Here is an 18,410-nt window from a genome sequence, read left to right as displayed (position 1 = left end):
TTCTTCATATTACTACCCAAAATAATGGATCTTTATATTTAATTTAAGCAAATGTATAAAATACAAATTAAATTTAATTAACATTTAAGAATTTCTTATAAAGAAAACCAATATTGAAAAAATTATGAATAGCATTAAAAGTAATGCAAATTATAATTTATAATTATTATTTTTTAAACACATTGATGTATCAATTCTTAGTATTTTTATATAAAAATATTAATTATTCAGTAATTGTGAATTTGCTTTGAAAAATTAATATGGATAATTAATCCTAAATAATTAACAAATTAATGCTAAAGTAGAACAGTCATGACATACTAGGTATAAATCGAAATTACTATTATCAGGTATTATCATGAATGTTGGTACTCTGGTACAGTTGAATGTATGAATTTTTACATTTTCATCAATTAACTGTTTTACTTCTTGCATGGTACGACCTGTTAATTTTAACCCACAAGTTGCACAATTTACATCATTATTTTCTTCTTTTAATATGGTTTTCTGGCATATAGGACAGAACACTTCTTTCTCCTTGTTATCAGCGTACATTACATAAGATTTGATTTCATCGTGTGAAAATTTCTCATATTCTTGAAGTATCCATTCTTCTGCATATTAATTTACAATAATATTAAATACTTTCTGCCAATTTTATTATTATAAACAAATTACTGCTAATTATATTATCACAAATTCCTGAAATATAATATTGATCAAACCTTCTTCACGAACAATTTCATTTTCTAATTCAATCGCCTCTTCCTGACTTAAGGGTTCGTCAATCTCTTTGAATGTAAGGCTGACACCATTATCATTTGATGTTGCCAGGTTCTTAAATTCTTGACGTATTATTTCTGTCAATGTATCTTGCATCTGTATAGAATCAAGTTGCAAACCAAATCTATGTCTGTTGAATAAATGATTCCGCCTCTCTCGTAATCTTTGGCGGCATTTCTGAAAACAGATCAAGAAACAAATAGTATCTACAGCAAAATATAAAAACAAAACTTACATCTACAAAAATGTAAAAAATTATTCTTTTATAATCCTTAAATTTTTTTATTCTAATTTTCTTTTACAGATTTATATAGATTCTCTAGGGTCAAGGACTTAACCAAATTAATGTTATTTAAGATAACTTCAAATATTGCGATAAAAATACAGATATAAAAAATATTTTATGAAAAATGCATAACTCTGCGTTGTTTTTCAATGCTTAGTGCCGTTTGAAAATTTTGAAAATATAAACATTAAGTTTCTAACCTCTCGCAACACCTCCTGTAACTTGGGCGAACCATGTCTGATTTTATTTGCGTAATCTCTGCTTTTTAATTTTGATGTCATTGTAGGACTGAGCGCCATGATTTTATCATACCGACTCGAAATGAAATAAAATTATACAATGAACTTGTTTCTCATCAAGAGGAACATCAAATCCATCTTCGGCGCCACGGAATATTTCTCACGCATGCGCGATTCTACAAGTCGCGTTTAAAGGGATAGTCTGTGTGTGTTTTCGCGGAGAATATTTCAGAAAATACGAAAAAAAATTTGTAAAGCATCACAGTATAAAAGATAAAATGTCTAAATATATATTTAAGTATATAAAATACAAATATATGTATTTCAACATAGCATTATTAAGATATCGAATACATAATTTGAAATCATTGATTTTTTTTTAATTATTAAATAATTAAATTAAAAATGATACATATTTCTGAAAAAGGCCAAAAAAATAAATGATAAGGAAAAAAATCTATTATATTCCTTAAGAAACTTCATTATAAGATAACAAATGGATAATTAACTACAGTTTCAAGAATTCAGAATTCTATATATATGGAATACATGTAATTATTACAAAGAACGTTAATTATACCATCACAAATTGCTACATAATCATAAATATACATGTGCATACGTATGTGTGTATATACTATATTATATATACATATATATACACACACATATACATATATATAATTTCTTTCTTATATCTTACAATTCTTTGGGATATTCATGTAATAGAAATTCGATCTAACAATTCGCTTAAGTTTTATTCACATTATGATGGTTTGTCTATATACAGAAAAAACAATGGTAGCAGCAAAATAAGACGTTGATTTGTTATTTCCAGTCGAAACAACAGCAGATGTTGACTAAACAAGTATAAATAATATAAGGCGTGTTATTCGTACACGTCATTCTTATCCGCGATATAGCGCACTATATCCTTGGGTCTTAATAACCTTTGTGCATCCATGTCTGGAATTTCAAAACCAAATTCATCTTCCATCGCCATTATAATTTCCACATGATCTAGAGAATCTAGCCCCAGATCTTCCATAAAATGTGACTCCAAGCTCAGCTAAGGAAAATGAAACATATTATTAGGATTTTATTGCATGTATGGGCTTCCTGCACAACTGACATGTGTCCTAAGAATAAAACTAATTAAATTGAATATAGAAAAGAGAATAAGTCTTTAAATATGCACAAAATAAGTAAATAAATATATATAATATATATATATAATTTTTTTGAGAAACAATGAAAAATAAATATCTTTTTTATTATATTTTTCTAATATGTGATAATCATTATATTCAATTAACAATGATTAATAATAAAGTTTATATCCACATGTCAGTATATATGCAGACGCCACGATCAAGCAAGGTGTTAACCAACTATTTTTTGCTTTATCTTATGAAAAGCTATGTTTCAAAATATTTTAGCAAATTGCAATATATATATCTTATCATTAGAAAATTATATCAACTTTCTCTCTCTTTCTCTACTATACTGAATTTACTATCAATCTATCAATTGAATATATTGAAAATGATCTCTGGTAGATACCTTCGCGGTTTCAACTTTGTCATAAAGTTTCAGAACCAAGAGCACCCGTTGACCGATAAGGTCAAGGGATAGCGGAGCCTGATGGCTGTAGTGGCGCACCTGCTTGATGCGTGTGTCCCTTAACCCCTGTAAAATTTTTCCCATAAAAAGATATATATATATATATTTATGTAACCTTTTCTTCGATGTCTTTATTATAAGCAGCTACAGCTTTCAATACACGTTCTTCAATATCCTTAATTGACTTTGGTTTCGCTCTAACATCTTGACAATATCCACGATTGCATTTCACCTGAATTTATTGTAATTTAAATAACTTTGGTATTTTATTATTTATATAGAAGATTACTTCGTGAGAGAAAATAATCTGCATATTTTGCATTAAAAATATTTCATTGTAAATAAAAATCTGATTGCATGTTGTATCATGCATAATAAAATTTTATAAGAAATATAACGATATATAGGATAGAGAATTTATTAAATAGATTCTAATATGAAAATAAGAAAAATAAATAAAAATAATAAAAATCAAGTATGTATATAAATTTGATAGTAATAAATATTAAAAAACTGAATAAAAAATATTTTTCATCAAAATTTTAAATGATTATTTCTGGACAAGTAATATCACTAGTAAATTGAAAGGTTTTATTTTTAAGTTCTAATCCTTCTATAGTTTTCTATATTTGCATTTTCTCGAATATATTTTCTTTCCACAATACATACATGTATATTTCGAATTCATACACGTGTTTACATTTAGATACATTTTGCATCTTTTTCAATCTTCTTTTTTTAGCAATATCAAGTGTATACTTATTCTACTTAGGAACGCAGGAAATATAATGCAACTGAGCAAATCGATTTCTTTAACCTAAGGAATTAGGAAGCGCAACTCAAACCGACAGGAATCTATCGAATTTTGACAAAATTGCATTCGATCGATGAACCAGATACGCGACGATTCCGATCAACCGATTCGACGTCGCTGTATCACGATAAATACGTCAGGTCTTGAGTTACATAATTTTACAAAACAACGCGCTGCGCAGAGATTCGCGTGGTTTGGGTGTCACGTCGCGAGGATGATGATATTACCTGTGGTACAAGCGTGGTTCGAGCGGTGGAATGCAACCTCTGCTCGTCTCTGCTCATTACATGAATAAACGTGCTGCTCGCACAACGCAATCGACCGTTGATCGAGTTTCTGAGACAGCCGGCGTTTCTCGCTAACAAACGAGCGCACGTTAAAGATGCCATTTTCATCCCACGACGAGCGAACGAGAAATAACGGTGACGACGACAAGGGGCAACAACGAAACGTTTCTATGGTCGGATCTGCTCTGGCAACAATATCGCTATTGTCGCGATCCTCCGGATGTCCCACGAGTTACGAATATTCGCAGCACGTAGTGACATCTACTCTCTTTATCATTCTTATCAGCCGAGAAGCGATGACGCAATACAATTAACGCGGCAAGTTTATAAATTCTTATGTTTAGACGTCAAATGTTACTATTAGTTTAATATTTTTATACAACATAAGCATGTGTTTCTGAAATAAATACATATGTTTGTATAAAAGAAAGACATAGAATTTATTATAAAAATTTATATATATATATATATAAGTTTACATTTTAAACGTGATAAAGAATAAATGATTAAAAACAAGTATTTCTCTATATTTTTATACTGCTAGTATTATATTATTGTTAATCAAATCTAGTTTAATAAATGCTCGTTACCTATTAAAAAAAGCAATATAATTTTCTTTCATAGTATATTAGAAATATTTAATATATGGCAATTGTAACTGTGTTCACACAATTATGTATACAACATAAATAATGATATTATTTTTACGTTTATGTTGCATGTATATATAACAAGTGAGCTTTCAAAAATTCAATATATATTTTCATGAATACATATTGTCTTATGCATTTTTAATCTTGTTAAAAAAATCATCAAAAATTCAATATATACTTTCATGAATACATATTGTCTTATGCATTTTTAATCTTGTTAAAAAAATCATCACGTGTATTTCATATGTGTAAGAAAAACGATAACAAAATATCTTTTTACATTTTAAAACGAATATATTACAGAAAGAAGGAAAATAAAAAATTGATTAAATTTATCTCAATTTATCTAATGTAAGCGGCAGTACATCGGCAAATTCCTTGGATAATTTTATAAATTCGTATTTTTTAAATTCCTCTTGAATATCTGGATGCTTGTCATAATAATTAGCAACAAACAAATATGCCTCTAAACTTTTCTCTATGTTTTCTATCTTTTGTTCTGGGACAGAAGTTATAATCTTATTATACAGTCTTCCAATGTGGAAATAAGAATACAATGCTTGATATAGATCGCTGTGTGAAAAAGATGCAATGCCGTCATTGGATTCTTTCATCTCCAAAGAATTCACGTACAATTGATAGTGCTTTATGCTATTTCTTGCCAAGCGTTCGATCTTTGCTATCATCTGATTCGTCGGCTTATCATTGAGCGCTTGCAAACGATCAATTTTTATCTCCAAGATCTTCGAATATGTTTCCGCCAATTCAAGCCAAATTTCTCGACAAATATTTCTATAAAATCGTGGACTTAACCCCTGACTGACTTCCTCCAGAGTGTCTATACGTCTTTTGTGCATCTTTGCTTGTCTGTCTTCGTTCTCTTCGTAAAATGCCAAATACTTATATGCTTGAGATATATCTTGCGCAATACACGCATAATCTGATGCGTGATTCTCAAAACTATAATATTGCTTTGCCTTGTTTAACCACTTCCGAACATTTAAGAACACTGGTTTAGCATCGTCAAAATCCAACAGATATTTATCTGTGATTTCACTAGTAATTACTTCCAATTCTGGTTCTAAATCTACAAATTTTGGATTCTCTGTGGCTTTGCTTGCATGAGAAGATTTGCAGTCCTCGTTGGAAACTTCTGCATGCTTTGAATTGTTTGTCTCATCTTCTTGCTCAGCTTTTTTCATTAATCTTTCCTTAGATGTACTTAAGAGAGCAATACCATACTTTGCCCAGCATCTAGCAATATCTGCTGATCTATGACAGTAATTTTCATATTCTGCAGACTTCTGCATGTTTTCACTTATTTCTTCAGTGTCTTTTGCTTTAAAAGTTTCTGAATATTTTTCTAATACACAGGATGCTGCAGCTAGATGATGCCTTGCTTGTGGAAATTTGTCATTTTCTATAAAATATTGAGATATTGTCGCAGCATTTAAAGCCCAGTCGATATAATCCAAATCTTGCGTTATTTTATTTTGGCTTAATTGTTTGCTCAGTGTTCTGTGACAATACAATGCAAAATTACACTTGTCATCTAGCTCACGGCATACCTGTGCTAAATAATACAATGTTAATGTGTGGAGTTTCTCGAGAACATTCTTAGCGCTTAAGTCACCCTCTATTTCTTCAATACCCATGATGGTTACCATATGAACAGGATCAAGTCGAACATATTCTGTAAACTTAATGTATATACTTTCTGCCTGCTCTAAGTAATCTCTAGCCTTCTGATAGGAGCGCTGTTGCGCATAAACTATACCCATTTGATTGTTGGCAATTATAATTGGTAAAATGCCCTCGGGTGTCAATTTGCACTCATCTAACAAATCAATACACCTCATGAAATATTCTTTGGCAATTTCTATATCTTGTACATCAGCTTGTAAGATGCCTATGTTTAAGTGAGTTATTGCAATCGTTACAGTACAAAAAGTCTCTTTAGTAAGCACATCCAGTATCTCCAATAAAATTTCTATGGCTTTACATTTTTTTTCATAAAGTTGATTTGGATCACACTTTACTTCATGTTTGTTTATTAATGCTTGAACTTCTTGATATTTCTCTTTTACCCACAATTGTCGATAATCAGTTACTTCACTATTATCCATTTTCTTATCAGACATAATATGACCAAAAAAATATAGCTTTTAATATTTTATATCCTTTGATTTTTTTTTCTTAGAATGGCCAATAAAAGTAAAGATTTTACATCCAGATTTTATTTTAAATTTATCTTAGAAATATTCAAGATGGCATATATCAGTTATAATCATATGGCTATTGTAGTACCTAATAACAAAAATAAATTTTATACATTCCTAAATATCAAATATTTTGAACATTTAAATATTGTTCTGTGGAAACTATTGAGAGATAATTGATAATTATTATGCATAACCTTACCAATATTAATTTATATTCCTGTCTTATTAATAATAGACAATTCGAAACACGGAATCTTCACAATATTATTGGAATAAAACACACTTATTGTTTTATTGTTAGATAGTCGTTTGCCCTCTCGAATTTTTTCAGTATTTTGTTATTATAAGGTACGAGTAAGGGCCGTGTTCCGAATTTACTGCCAGTGCTGAAAATCTATAGTATACGTGACGTAAACTATAGATTTTCAGTACTGGCAGTAAATTCAGAACACGGCCGTAGGTATTACAACTGTGTTCCACTTAACGATTGCAACGCTCGCAGAATCATCTTATCCTTGTTGTTCGCTAAAAGTTAAACAAAGACACATCATGTTTACGAGTGCCGCGATCATTAAGTGGAACGCAGCCACATTTGAGCACGAATTCATCGGGCGTGCCGATTGGCTGCTAATGCAACGCTACTCCAACTATAAAATTTTGCCCACAGAGGCGCAAAATTTATGAAAATTTTCTTAAACTATTAATATACAAATTTTTTGTTTATTCATAACGTGTTAATTTTATAAAATTTACAATTATCCTATCCTGTTTTTTAAAAATATTTACGCATCTATAGCATGCAGTTTTCACTTCGTGAAATTGCGGTATCTTGGTGCTTATTTGAAAATACGCTTTACGTCATAGGATTTTGAACATCGGAATTTAAATGAGAATTTCGAGCGATATCAGTGACATTGATAACGATATCTCCGGCCGCGTAGTGACATTTGGCCGTCATCGCGTGGCGAGCGTGTATCCCTCGGAGAGCAGCTGATAACGGTCGCGAACAGGGATAATCGGTCTGTCGTCACGCAGTTGGTGTTTATCTTGGTGGCGAGGATATTTTTTTTCGCTCCGTCGCGAATATTTTCTTTCGTCACGAGACGAACGACGATTTTTACGGACAAGATCTCGGATAAAGTGCGCGCGTGTCGCGTTGTCTCGTCAGTGCCATATGTACTTCATCGACGACATTAGTCGATATGTGGGTGAAGCCACAAGAGGTGTTGCTCGCCAACGCATTCTGGTAAAGTCACATAGGCTTTACGCGCGTTTCTGATTATATTGCGACTGGCAACATCGTCGATTATTGTATCAAATTATCAATTATTGTAGCGGTTATGAAAACCTGGACAGATCGTTAAACAACGATCGGCGAGCTTGTCAGTGGCGCAACCCCTCCGAATGTTTACATTGTGTCAAAAGACAGCTTTCCCTCGGGAGCTCAAACACTGCGTGACTTTTTATCGCGTCGCGATTCGACATTGTTAATTAATCGTTGTTTATTAGCGCATAAATTTACTCTTTGTCTCTTTAAGATAAGGGGAAAATATTATCACTCATTAACATAACGTCGTAACGAAATTATATTTTTGACATGAATAACGAAAAACATAAATATATGTATATATTTTAAATTTAATACCATTTCTTGTCACGCAAGTATCTGGTCATGTTTGATGAGCGGCGATATTGGAATCAATACGTATCTTCAAGTGTCTCAATAACAGTTAATATACTCATAATAGATATTAATAAAATAACTATGATTAATAATAATAATTGTTAATAAATCTTATTAATTATGATTAATAATAATTAATTGTGATATATGCTAAAAAGGAGAAGTGTTTTATGATTGTTTATTTAAATTAAATCGTATATACTATCATACTATCATTTTTTATAGATGTCAATTTTTATAGAAGAATCACTTTTTATAGATGTCAATTTTTATCTTTTCTAACTTTAGTTAATTTTATCTATGATATTAATTATTTTTGTAGATATTAGATATTTATTGGAAATAAATTTCCTTATTTTAATTAATTTAAAATATGATGCACACACTATTACTATGCACAATATTAATTATTTTGAGGACTGTTTATTTTTTTGGAATGTGTGAGATATATTTAATTAATGTATATAATTAAAATATAAATAAAATAGAGTTACTTGTTATTTTGCAATATAGGATTACTGAGCAAGCAACTGTATATTTTGTTTTACAACGTCGCAAAGGACACGGGAAAGCAAAAGGTCTTACTTCTATATTGGTGGGTACATTGGACAGTGTTTTCGACACTAAACCACCACCTTTTAGAATTCTTCATCAAACACCATCATCAGAAGTTTATTGGGGTAATATATTATAATTGAAATTTTCAAAATTAGTTGATAGATAAAATATGTAAAATAGCTTAGAAAAGGACAAAGAAAAAAATATTAAGAGAAAAGAGAAATAATTTATTACATATATAATTTTAATCAAAATATATAATTATGTACAATTGTTATTGTAGTATTTCTATACATATATATTGTACGCAAGATTTAAAAATGTAAAACCAAAAGCAATATACAACAAATATGCAAATATTGTTTTAGCAGTAATTATAGCGCAGTAATTGATAACAGTTTGCATTAGCATAAACAAATGCCAGCTGTAAAAAGTAGATGTTGGAAGACTATAATTTCAATACTCTCTTTTATTTATGCTTAGTTTTATATTTATGTACTGATAACAACAAGAAATTAGATAAATCTTTTTAAGCAGTTTGAATATTTTATAATAATTAATGGCTCTTTTTTTTACATTGAAATTTTATAGAGGTGGCATGTTCCCTGACTCGTGAAGAGATTTTGCAAGATTGGGAATGGCTCCATACAAATTTAATGACTACGCTCACATCGTTTGATACTGAGGAAGAGATAACAGAATTCGTTTGTTGCAAAATCCAATCCATAATAGCAAATAGCACTCCAGATTCTCAATTTGCAGATGGTAGAATCATTAATTGTTATATGAATTCATGTAAGAATGTGATTGTACATGTACATAAATCGAATATTAATATTGTTTGCAGAAGAAGATCCAGAATCTTTTAAAACTGTATCTTTTAAATTCCATCAATTGTTCAATGTACCCAAAGAAGACAAATTGGTCAATTATTATTCATGCAGGTATTTAAACTTGAAATTAAACAAAAATTATATAAAAATATAGTATTGAAAAAATATATGTATATAATTTTGAGCTAAATTATTAAACGATATATTTTTTTTTTTAGTTACTGGAAATCTCGATTTCCCAGACAGGGATGGCTCTATTTGTCTGTAAATCACATGTGCTTTTATGCTTACATATTTGCAAGAGAAACAAAATTGATTGTAAGATGGACAGACATTACTGAGTTGAGCAAAACTTACTCCCTTCTAGTTCCAGACAATATACGTGTTGTAACGCGTGACAATAAAGAGGTAGATATTAATATGATGCATTTCTTTATATTTCTATATATTATTATTATATGTATATGATATATATAATATGTCTCATAGCAGTCAATCAGCTTCAATATCCTTTCTTCTGTGTTGTAGCATTATTTTTCCATGTTTTTACATAAATCTGAAACATATTCATTAATGGAACAACTAACCAATATTGCTATGAAAAGGTATCTTATTATTTCTAATATATAATATATAATAAAATATTTAAACAAATATTTATCTTCGTATTCTATTCTAATATCGATTTTTATTCGTATTTTTTTCAGACTCATTGATGAAAAAAGTGGATTCAATGAGGATAGAGATTTATTGAATAAATTAAGGTATACTTTGTACATGATTAGATTTCTTTTTAACAAATTGAATTAAAATAAACATTGAATTAATTTTTAATTTAGCAAAAATGTACCTAAGAAACCATCTTTCTTGAAAAGGGATCTTGATGCACGAGCACATTCGGAAGCATATAGACTTCAATTTAGGTTGCCAGGGATTGAAAAGTTAGATGGTAGCATCGACTCAAGCCTTTGGACTCCATACAATAAGAGATATGTCAGGGGAAAAATATATTTATCCCAAAATTATCTGTGCTTTGAAAGTAGGGTAAATATCTTGATAGAATGTAATATAAGGATTAAATTAATTATAATATTTATTTTTTTATATATTTACATTTATGTAGATAAGCAGATTCAGTATAGTCAGTTTAGTTATACCTCTGAGAGAAGTAACACTTGTGGAACCAGCGGAAAATCAGTCTAGTACAGGAGCGGATAAGTCAATACTGATTACGACAGCGCGTTCATCATTTCTATTCGCTCAAATACATGATAGAGATTTCGTTGTACAAAAAATCTCCGAGCTCCTAGCAAAATCCAAACTCAATTATATGTATGTTTACATTACAGTTTGTTATTTTTTAGCCGATATGAATATAAATACAAGAATTGTATTCTTGTACATGCGAATTGTAATCTTGTTACATGCTTTATTATAGAGCTAAAGATAACATATGTACGTCGAATTCCTCGAATAGTAACATTAGCAACTGCGAAGAAGTGAAAGCTATAGAACACTGGAAACCTCAACCGCCATTAATGACGCTTTTCAAAGCTCCATTGCCCCCTGAAGCTGCGTTAAAGCAAGAAGCTAAAGAAAAACAATGGGAGCTTCATTTTGCAGAATATGGAAGGGGAATAACAATGTATAGAACTAGGGAAACATCGAAACTTATTATTCAAGGAATACCACCATCTCTTAGAGGAGAAGTTTGGCTCACCTTTTCTGGTAAAATATAAGTGATTCGTTATCAGATAATATTGTAAACTTTCTCCAATACATAAAATATATTTTGTTACAGGTGCTTTAAATGAAAAGGCAATGAATCCAGATTTATATAAATCACTTGTCGAACAAGCTCTCGGAAAATCATGTCAAGCAAACGAAGAAATTGAAAGGGATTTGCATAGATCGTTACCAGAACATCCTGCTTTTCAGTCCGATACTGGAATCAGCGCGCTGCGAAGAGTGCTTTCCGCCTATGCATGGCGAAATCCTCAGATTGGTAAAATATTTTTTGTCTCTTCATGATGTATTAATATAAAACTTAACACATAACTAAACTATTTCAATTTTAATTATAAAAGAATTATATATATATATATATTATTAAATATTAATCTATCGAGAATTAATATTTTTAAAGTAAAAAATATTTTTTAACACATTTTTGGTGTTCAGAAATAATTTTATATAATTTAATGCCACTTGCGAATAGCAAATTCATACGAGTTAAGAATTTTTCATAAATCCTCTTGCAGGTTATTGTCAAGCAATGAATATAGTGGCCTCAGTCTTGCTAATCTATTGCTCTGAGGAATCAGCATTCTGGCAGTTATGCAATGTCTGTGAGTCATTACTACCTGATTACTACGATCGGAGAGTAGTCGGTGCTCTCGTTGACCAAGGTCTTTTAGAAGAATTGGCTGCTGAGCATTTGCCAATTTTACATGCCAAGTTACAAGAGCTCGGCCTAATTAAAGTTATCTCGTTATCTTGGTTTCTAACTATATTTTTGAGCGTCATGCCAACAAGTAGCGCCGTGAATATTATGGATTGTTTCTTCTATGATGGAGCAAAAGTTATTTTTCAGGTAAGAAGTTTAACGAGGTGAATACATCTTTAAAAAATAAGATCTCTTTTCTTTCTTTTTCACTTATTAAATTATTGTGACATTTAAAATAAATATATATATTTTTTATCAGATAGCATTGACAGTATTGGAATGGAATCAAGACAAATTACTTAGGTGTCGCGATGATGGAGAGGCTATGCAATTGTTGACAGATTATCTTGGTGGTGTTTATAATGATGAAGGCCCAATATTTCCTCGACCAGTTGATAGCACATTACCCAATAAGGCAAGAGAATATATATAATACATATTTTATTTTGTGTCTAACATAATTGTATAAAAATATAATATAGCTAAAATATATTTATTATTGCAGAGTATATCCATCCAAACATTAATTTATGAAGCATATTCGAGATATGGAACCCTGACAATCGGTTGGATAGAAAGATTGCGCCTGAAGCATAGACTTAGGGTAGTTCAAAGTCTTGAAGATGGAATTGAAAAGAATGTAATTAGAAGTGTTATTGTTGATAAATATATGAATCAAGAAGAGTTACAGGTAAATTATATTTTATATAAACTAATTTTAGAACGTAATCACAAATACTTGAATTATTATATGAGATGTACTTACAGGAGTTATTAAGCTTAGTAAGAGAAGAGCTAATGAGTCAACGAAAATCTGAACCTGATCGTTACGATCCAACTCAACCGCCGTACGAAGCGTATAAAGTAGATTTCGATTTATTCAGAATATTATTCGGTGGCCTGTCTCCATGGGGAAAGTGCACTCAGGCTGAATCTCTCTCCGCTCGATTATTCCGTGTAAGTTCAGCTTTTCAAAACAAATCAATTTTGATTTAATTAATATCAATGTAAACTTTTGCATAATTCAAGCTATATTTGTTCAAAAATTTTATATTTTATAAGAATTAACTCTTCAACTGCAACGCGTTTTATCTGAAATCGCCATTCATTATACGTGAGATTATGATCGCATACGTACACTTTTGCAATCAATTTTCGAGAAGATATATACATGTTTATAAGTAAGAGATTGCTTTTACAACTTAGATTTTTGTGCGCCTTTCGTACTAAGTATAATTACAAGCAATATAAAATTAATAATATAATCCAGTATAATCGATAGTCATCTAAAAATACTCTTTTAGTTGCTGGACCGTAATCGCGACGGTTTGTTAAATTTCCGGGAACTAGTGCAGGCTATAGGAATGACGGCGACAGCTGATCTGACACAAAGATTAAAGCTGTTGTATACATTGCATTTGCCACCGCTTCTTACGCCTGCCGATTTCGAGTCACCGACACATTCGGCAGGTGAATATTCAACATTTTTCTAACGGTGTGGCACTTCTTGTTTATATATATGTTATACATATATTAATACTAATTGATTAGATGGAGCCGAAGTAGCAGCGGAAGCTACGGACTTCTTCGACAGCATGGAGCAGAGTGTAGCTTCATTGGAAATGCCAATTAGTGTGGCGGAAGAGCCGACTGTGGGCACTTTATCACGATCTATGAGCTTAAACAGCCAGCAGGGAGATCAATCATGGGAAGTTCAAAGCATGGGTAGCTTGCGCTCGATGATAGCGTCGAAGGACAGTCCGTTGGATCTCAAAACTGTGCCAAAAATGTCTCAGAGACATTTTATAGCCTTATGGAAAACTCTTTATGATATGTTTCCCGCACAGCCCGAAGAACAAGAGACGTATCATTGTATCGCTTCCATAGGTAAATTATCTATATATATATCTAAAGTTCTTGTTTCGTTAAATACTATTAATTAATTAAACACTATACATTAATTATAATCAAATAATTTAAAAATCACAGGTACCCTTCTGCTTCAATTAGGAGACGTTGGTAAGAAATTTTATGTGGAAAGAGAAGAATCTGAAGATAGCTTGCTTTTAGCTGCTTCCGCAGCTCAAACTTCTTCAGATATCGAAAGGGTATATACATTTTTAATTGTATTGGCCATTAATATTCTTTATTACAATAGTAAATTTACTTATTCGGTGCTTGTTTTAGTCACCTGACCGTAATGGAAATCCGTCGAGTATAGCATCGTCTGCTGACCCAGATTGGTCGATAACTGTTGAACAATTTTTGGCGTCCGCTTTAACAGGCCAGGCAATAGTGGATTTCTTTAGTAAACGAACTAATCTCATGGAAGCTGTGGCAACACTGAAAAATCGTAGATTCAATCGAGTTCATTCTTTATCAGACACTCCAACCCTGAATGGATGACATATGGTAATCAATGTGTAAGAGAACATAATATCTATATATTTTTCACATATGATTGGCTCTTAAACAAATTGACAAAAGAGAAAATAGAAATTGTTTAAGAAAAACATACTCCTATATTATTATTTGGAAAATGAATTTTAACTTGAAATGAAACTTATATGCATGAGTGACAATATTTAAGTGATATTTATAATCAAAAAATCACATCAAGATTTATGTAATTATTTTCTAATTTTTATTGATGAATATTTTTGATAAACATCTTTTTTTAAAAAAAATGATGAATTATATACAGCATTAAGTTTGTTTTTTTTAGTAATTTCTAATATTTTTTTTTATAAGACAAATTTAGCCATATTCCAATATACACATATAAAGTATAATCCTTAAAATATGATCTACCTATTATAGTATCAACAATGATAATTTTATTAATTTTGAAAAATTTTTCAAGAGGATATACATTTAGTATATGTATATATATATATATATTGGCCTATTTCATTAATTATATATCTGATAGAAATATGTAATGAGATGCGTTAATAGTAAATACTCAGGGTAAAAGTTTGAAACCAGTTCCATTATTTTAAGATTATGTATAAGTAATGAAAATTTTCAAGTGTCTAATATTAAAGTGACATATATGTATTAAATGCGCTTTTCCAAACATATTATTGTTTAAATATACCAAAAATATATCAAATAATTACACAGATAACAATTAGAAAAAATGTAACATATATGATAAAAAATATTGGATATATGTTAATAGCTATTTACTTACATATACGTTTATTATTCCAAAATTTTGCTTTAGAATGTTAAATATTAAACTTTATGTACAAATATTACAGAATATTGACATATTATTCAAGTATTATTTGCTTAGCTATTATATGAAAATAAGTGAAAAAATATTAAATATAGAATTAAAGATTAAAATGTTTTATATACATACTTATATATTTATAACAGAATTACGAGCATTGCAAGAATTATCTTGTAACAATTTAATGTTATAAATTTCCTATATCATGATAAAAATTCTAACAAAGCAAGGAAAAAGATAATATGCAATTACATCAAACATGCAATACAAATATGCTATATTTTATGTCAAGTGAATAAAATAAAGCAGAATACCTTTTATGACTCATTTAATCATAACTCAGAATTTTTTAAAAGTATATGCAATTAAAATTATACATTTCAAAAATTATTCTATGAACAATATATATAAATAATAAAAATTTAATTGCATAAAATGAGATAACATAAGCAATTTTGATATGCAGTATTATTTGAAAACTCTCTAAATGTTGCCTTCCATTACAAATTTTTTATTTATTTATGAATAATTTCAAAATATCAAGATTTGTGAATTTTTAGTTATATGAAGTATAAATTTAAAATAACTAATGAGAAAAAGAATTAATCAGAAAAGATTTTTCTGAATTTAAACTATGATCAAAATTTTTTTAGTCTATTCTTATTTAATCTTTCTCTAACTTTAAAGAAATGTATATCTAAGTTAATAATAATATGAAGTTGATAATAATATGCTATGTATATCTAAGTTAATAATGAAGTTAATATGAAAAGTTTTAGATGATAATAATTACAGCAAATTGCATTGTAAATTTCATTGCCTAAAAATATTGAAAACTGTTTGTTCTTTAAGGAATTTTTAAAATATTTACAGTAATTTAGGGCAATAAAATTTGATAATTTTGCTCTATACCAGATAAAAATGGATTTTTGTGTAGCTACAGAGAGTTTGATCGATTACAATTTATTAAGAATAGTCAGTTCCACTTGTATATGGCACAACATTATAATATACACACTTTAGTGATAATTTTTATTTTTATATAACTGGAGAATATATATTCACACGAGCATAATTTTTAACGTGACTCGCGAGCGATAATATGGCATCTGACATATACAGGTCTTGTATATCAATGTATTATATGTACATATAGATATTTCATACTTATAATTGTATGTATAAAAAATATTCAATAAATGTCATATAATTATATACACACAATATACATCTATGGAGACGATTTGTCTCATTTAAATGAGCCAAATGAAGTAAAGTTTAAAAGTTGCCTACATATATCTTAAAAATTTATATTCCAATTTTTAGGGAAATCTCTTTATATAATGTTTAAAACTTTAATAGTTAATCTTTCAATTTTTTTCATGATATATATTTGTTATTTTCAATAAAATGAGATGTATAGCGAATATACTTGAAATTTTATCATTTTTAATAAATAATGGCACTTATTAAAACAAAAAAAGATTACATATATATATAAATTCTTTTTATAAAACTTCATTTTTGAAATATCTTTTATATTATTTTTACAAATAATAAGTAAATAAGTACTTATAATGTGATTCATATAAATGGAATTTCAAATTCAAGAAGAATATAACAAAAAGATTTTTTCTGTAAGTTTATTGAAAATTATAATTGGTCATATAATTATATTAGAAATTTTTTGGTAAAAGTCCATCTTTCTTTGTCAATCGCACTAAACAATCATCTGATTCACCCTGTAAATATAAGTTTAATGTAAGATTTTATTATTATAAAGAAGTTACTGTAAATTTGCATCAATATTGTAACAAAATATTTGATCTATATATTGAATAATATTATAATTTAATTTGCAAGTAATATGGTTTTTGGCTGATGTTTTGCCAAAATAATATTAATTAAGTAATTATTTATGTACTATTAATAATTGTGTATATATACAGAAATAAATATATACCATACGACGGATTGCTCCACAGATTGCATACATCTTATGTGTGTCAGTCATGCGTCCAGTCTCTGGATCTACATCAGCCAACGTCAACTGTATCGACGCATGATCCTTGGCATGAATGATGCGGTTGCTCGCAGAGCTGTAATGCAGAAATACCTTCAATGTATTTTCTAAATAATTTTACGCATTTTTTAGAATTTTTTTATTTTTCTATGAACACATTTTATTTGCTATATATAAAATATTAAGTACAAGCATAATCTGCTAAAGAAACTAAATTCCTGGAAAATTTGACACGAATTTAGTACACATTTAACCTCACTTTATAGATCGCAAATTATTATTTATTGCACATCTTAAAATTGATTTTAAACAATAGAAAAAGAAAAGCGCCGAATAAATATTTTTATTATTAATTAAATATTTCAATACAAAATTTTATATTCATGTTCTTTATAAAATTTACAAAAATTGATTGTAATTGAAATACACGTGTCTTACCATTTTCGTGGGATGTACAAGTCGACCAGAGTTCCCAAATCGTTCTCCATTTTTTAATATCTGTAATAATATCGTAATGCGAACAATTAATATATTCTTTCTCTATGTGAAAAAATACGGCTTCGTCGATTATTTAGCAAATATTTCTCGCTTACTATCGGCGTGACTTTCTCTCAAAATGGCTACCAAATGAAAAGACCACCGGGTACATTTGATGACCAATGGTGCTTCATCGGCGGTAAGAAAAAGATAGATAAATATTAAAAAAAAAATAGAGATG

At 29.3% G+C, this 18,410-nt stretch overlaps 5 protein-coding genes across 8 annotated transcripts; 1 reads left to right on the top strand and 4 right to left on the bottom strand.

The window, feature by feature from the left end:
• Positions 1-264: 264 nt before the first annotated feature.
• LOC145976574 (RPA-interacting protein) lies at positions 265-1,506 on the bottom strand. Its single transcript, XM_083107774.1, has 3 exons — positions 1,270-1,506; positions 726-960; positions 265-614 (listed from the first exon to the last, which is right to left on the bottom strand). Exons 1-3 carry the CDS (start codon positions 1,366-1,368, stop codon positions 283-285), a joined length of 666 nt encoding a protein of 221 aa, XP_082963900.1. The 5' UTR covers positions 1,369-1,506; the 3' UTR covers positions 265-282.
• Positions 1,507-2,047: 541 nt separating this feature from the next.
• Nd-acp (NADH dehydrogenase (ubiquinone) acyl carrier protein) lies at positions 2,048-4,261 on the bottom strand. 3 transcript variants are annotated; one of them, XM_083107781.1, is made up of 4 exons: positions 3,973-4,261; positions 3,047-3,163; positions 2,872-2,997; positions 2,048-2,377 (listed from the first exon to the last, which is right to left on the bottom strand). In XM_083107781.1, the coding sequence occupies exons 1-4, from the start codon at positions 4,138-4,140 to the stop codon at positions 2,198-2,200; spliced, it is 591 nt and encodes a 196-aa protein (XP_082963907.1). In that variant the 5' UTR covers positions 4,141-4,261; the 3' UTR covers positions 2,048-2,197. The 3 variants fall into 3 exon arrangements, with proteins under 3 accessions (XP_082963907.1, XP_082963906.1, XP_082963905.1); XM_083107780.1 differs by lacking the exon at positions 2,872-2,997 and having other exon boundaries at positions 3,973-4,259; XM_083107779.1 differs by lacking the exon at positions 3,047-3,163 and having other exon boundaries at positions 3,973-4,256.
• A 750-nt stretch (positions 4,262-5,011) lies between these two features.
• On the bottom strand, positions 5,012-7,339 carry LOC145976552 (KIF-binding protein). Its single transcript, XM_083107735.1, has 2 exons — positions 7,107-7,339; positions 5,012-6,992 (listed from the first exon to the last, which is right to left on the bottom strand). Exon 2 carries the CDS (start codon positions 6,824-6,826, stop codon positions 5,018-5,020), a length of 1,809 nt encoding a protein of 602 aa, XP_082963861.1. The 5' UTR covers positions 6,827-6,992; positions 7,107-7,339; the 3' UTR covers positions 5,012-5,017.
• Positions 7,340-7,840: 501 nt separating this feature from the next.
• Positions 7,841-16,886, top strand: Tbc1d8-9 (TBC1 domain family member 8/9). Its single transcript, XM_083107713.1, has 19 exons — positions 7,841-8,153; positions 9,105-9,271; positions 9,741-9,914; positions 9,997-10,093; positions 10,201-10,390; positions 10,511-10,587; positions 10,690-10,746; positions 10,822-11,026; positions 11,106-11,314; positions 11,421-11,710; positions 11,784-11,987; positions 12,244-12,575; positions 12,688-12,843; positions 12,934-13,119; positions 13,197-13,385; positions 13,733-13,898; positions 13,980-14,315; positions 14,418-14,536; positions 14,616-16,886. Exons 1-19 carry the CDS (start codon positions 8,110-8,112, stop codon positions 14,832-14,834), a joined length of 3,417 nt encoding a protein of 1,138 aa, XP_082963839.1. The 5' UTR covers positions 7,841-8,109; the 3' UTR covers positions 14,835-16,886.
• A 410-nt stretch (positions 16,887-17,296) lies between these two features.
• Rps21 (ribosomal protein S21) lies at positions 17,297-18,409 on the bottom strand. Of its 2 annotated transcripts, XM_083107783.1 has the most exons (4): positions 18,286-18,409; positions 18,131-18,190; positions 17,633-17,768; positions 17,297-17,411 (listed from the first exon to the last, which is right to left on the bottom strand). In XM_083107783.1, the coding sequence occupies exons 2-4, from the start codon at positions 18,178-18,180 to the stop codon at positions 17,346-17,348; spliced, it is 252 nt and encodes an 83-aa protein (XP_082963909.1). In that variant the 5' UTR covers positions 18,181-18,190; positions 18,286-18,409; the 3' UTR covers positions 17,297-17,345. The 2 variants fall into 2 exon arrangements, with proteins under 2 accessions (XP_082963909.1, XP_082963910.1); XM_083107784.1 differs by lacking the exon at positions 18,286-18,409 and having other exon boundaries at positions 18,131-18,279.
• Between the last annotated feature and the right edge of the window lies 1 nt (position 18,410).

This window comes from Camponotus vicinus, unplaced genomic scaffold (assembly GCF_025532165.1).
Source record: "Camponotus vicinus isolate PSW18456_S1 unplaced genomic scaffold, iyCamVici1.0 SCAF_9, whole genome shotgun sequence".
Lineage (NCBI taxonomy): Eukaryota > Metazoa > Arthropoda > Insecta > Hymenoptera > Formicidae > Camponotus > Camponotus vicinus.
This window is presented reverse-complemented; position numbering and strand designations above follow the sequence as displayed.

Excerpts from the sequence above, each read along its gene's own strand:
- LOC145976574 (XM_083107774.1), bottom strand. The coding sequence starts at position 1,368 with ATGGCGCTCAGTCCTACAATGACATCAAAATTAAAAAGCAGAGATTAC. Across the intron at positions 961-1,269 it reads TACAGGAGGTGTTGCGAGAG|AAATGCCGCCAAAGATTACG; the intron begins GTTAGAAACTTA and ends ATCTGTTTTCAG. Across the intron at positions 615-725 it reads TGAAATTGTTCGTGAAGAAG|AAGAATGGATACTTCAAGAA; the intron begins GTTTGATCAATA and ends ATTAATATGCAG.
- Nd-acp (XM_083107781.1), bottom strand. The coding sequence starts at position 4,140 with ATGAAAATGGCATCTTTAACGTGCGCTCGTTTGTTAGCGAGAAACGCC. Across the intron at positions 2,998-3,046 it reads ATAAAGACATCGAAGAAAAG|GGGTTAAGGGACACACGCAT; the intron begins GTTACATAAATA and ends AAAATTTTACAG. Across the intron at positions 2,378-2,871 it reads ACAAAGTTGAAACCGCGAAG|CTGAGCTTGGAGTCACATTT; the intron begins GTATCTACCAGA and ends CATTTTCCTTAG.
- LOC145976552 (XM_083107735.1), bottom strand. The coding sequence starts at position 6,826 with ATGTCTGATAAGAAAATGGATAATAGTGAAGTAACTGATTATCGACAA.
- Tbc1d8-9 (XM_083107713.1), top strand. The coding sequence starts at position 8,110 with ATGTGGGTGAAGCCACAAGAGGTGTTGCTCGCCAACGCATTCTG. Across the intron at positions 10,588-10,689 it reads ACCAATATTGCTATGAAAAG|ACTCATTGATGAAAAAAGTG; the intron begins GTATCTTATTAT and ends TATTTTTTTCAG. Across the intron at positions 11,315-11,420 it reads AAATCCAAACTCAATTATAT|AGCTAAAGATAACATATGTA; the intron begins GTATGTTTACAT and ends GCTTTATTATAG.
- Rps21 (XM_083107783.1), bottom strand. The coding sequence starts at position 18,180 with ATGGAGAACGATTTGGGAACTCTGGTCGACTTGTACATCCCACGAAAA. Across the intron at positions 17,769-18,130 it reads TTGTACATCCCACGAAAATG|CTCTGCGAGCAACCGCATCA; the intron begins GTAAGACACGTG and ends TCTGCATTACAG. Across the intron at positions 17,412-17,632 it reads GTGGAGCAATCCGTCGTATG|GGTGAATCAGATGATTGTTT; the intron begins GTATATATTTAT and ends TTATATTTACAG.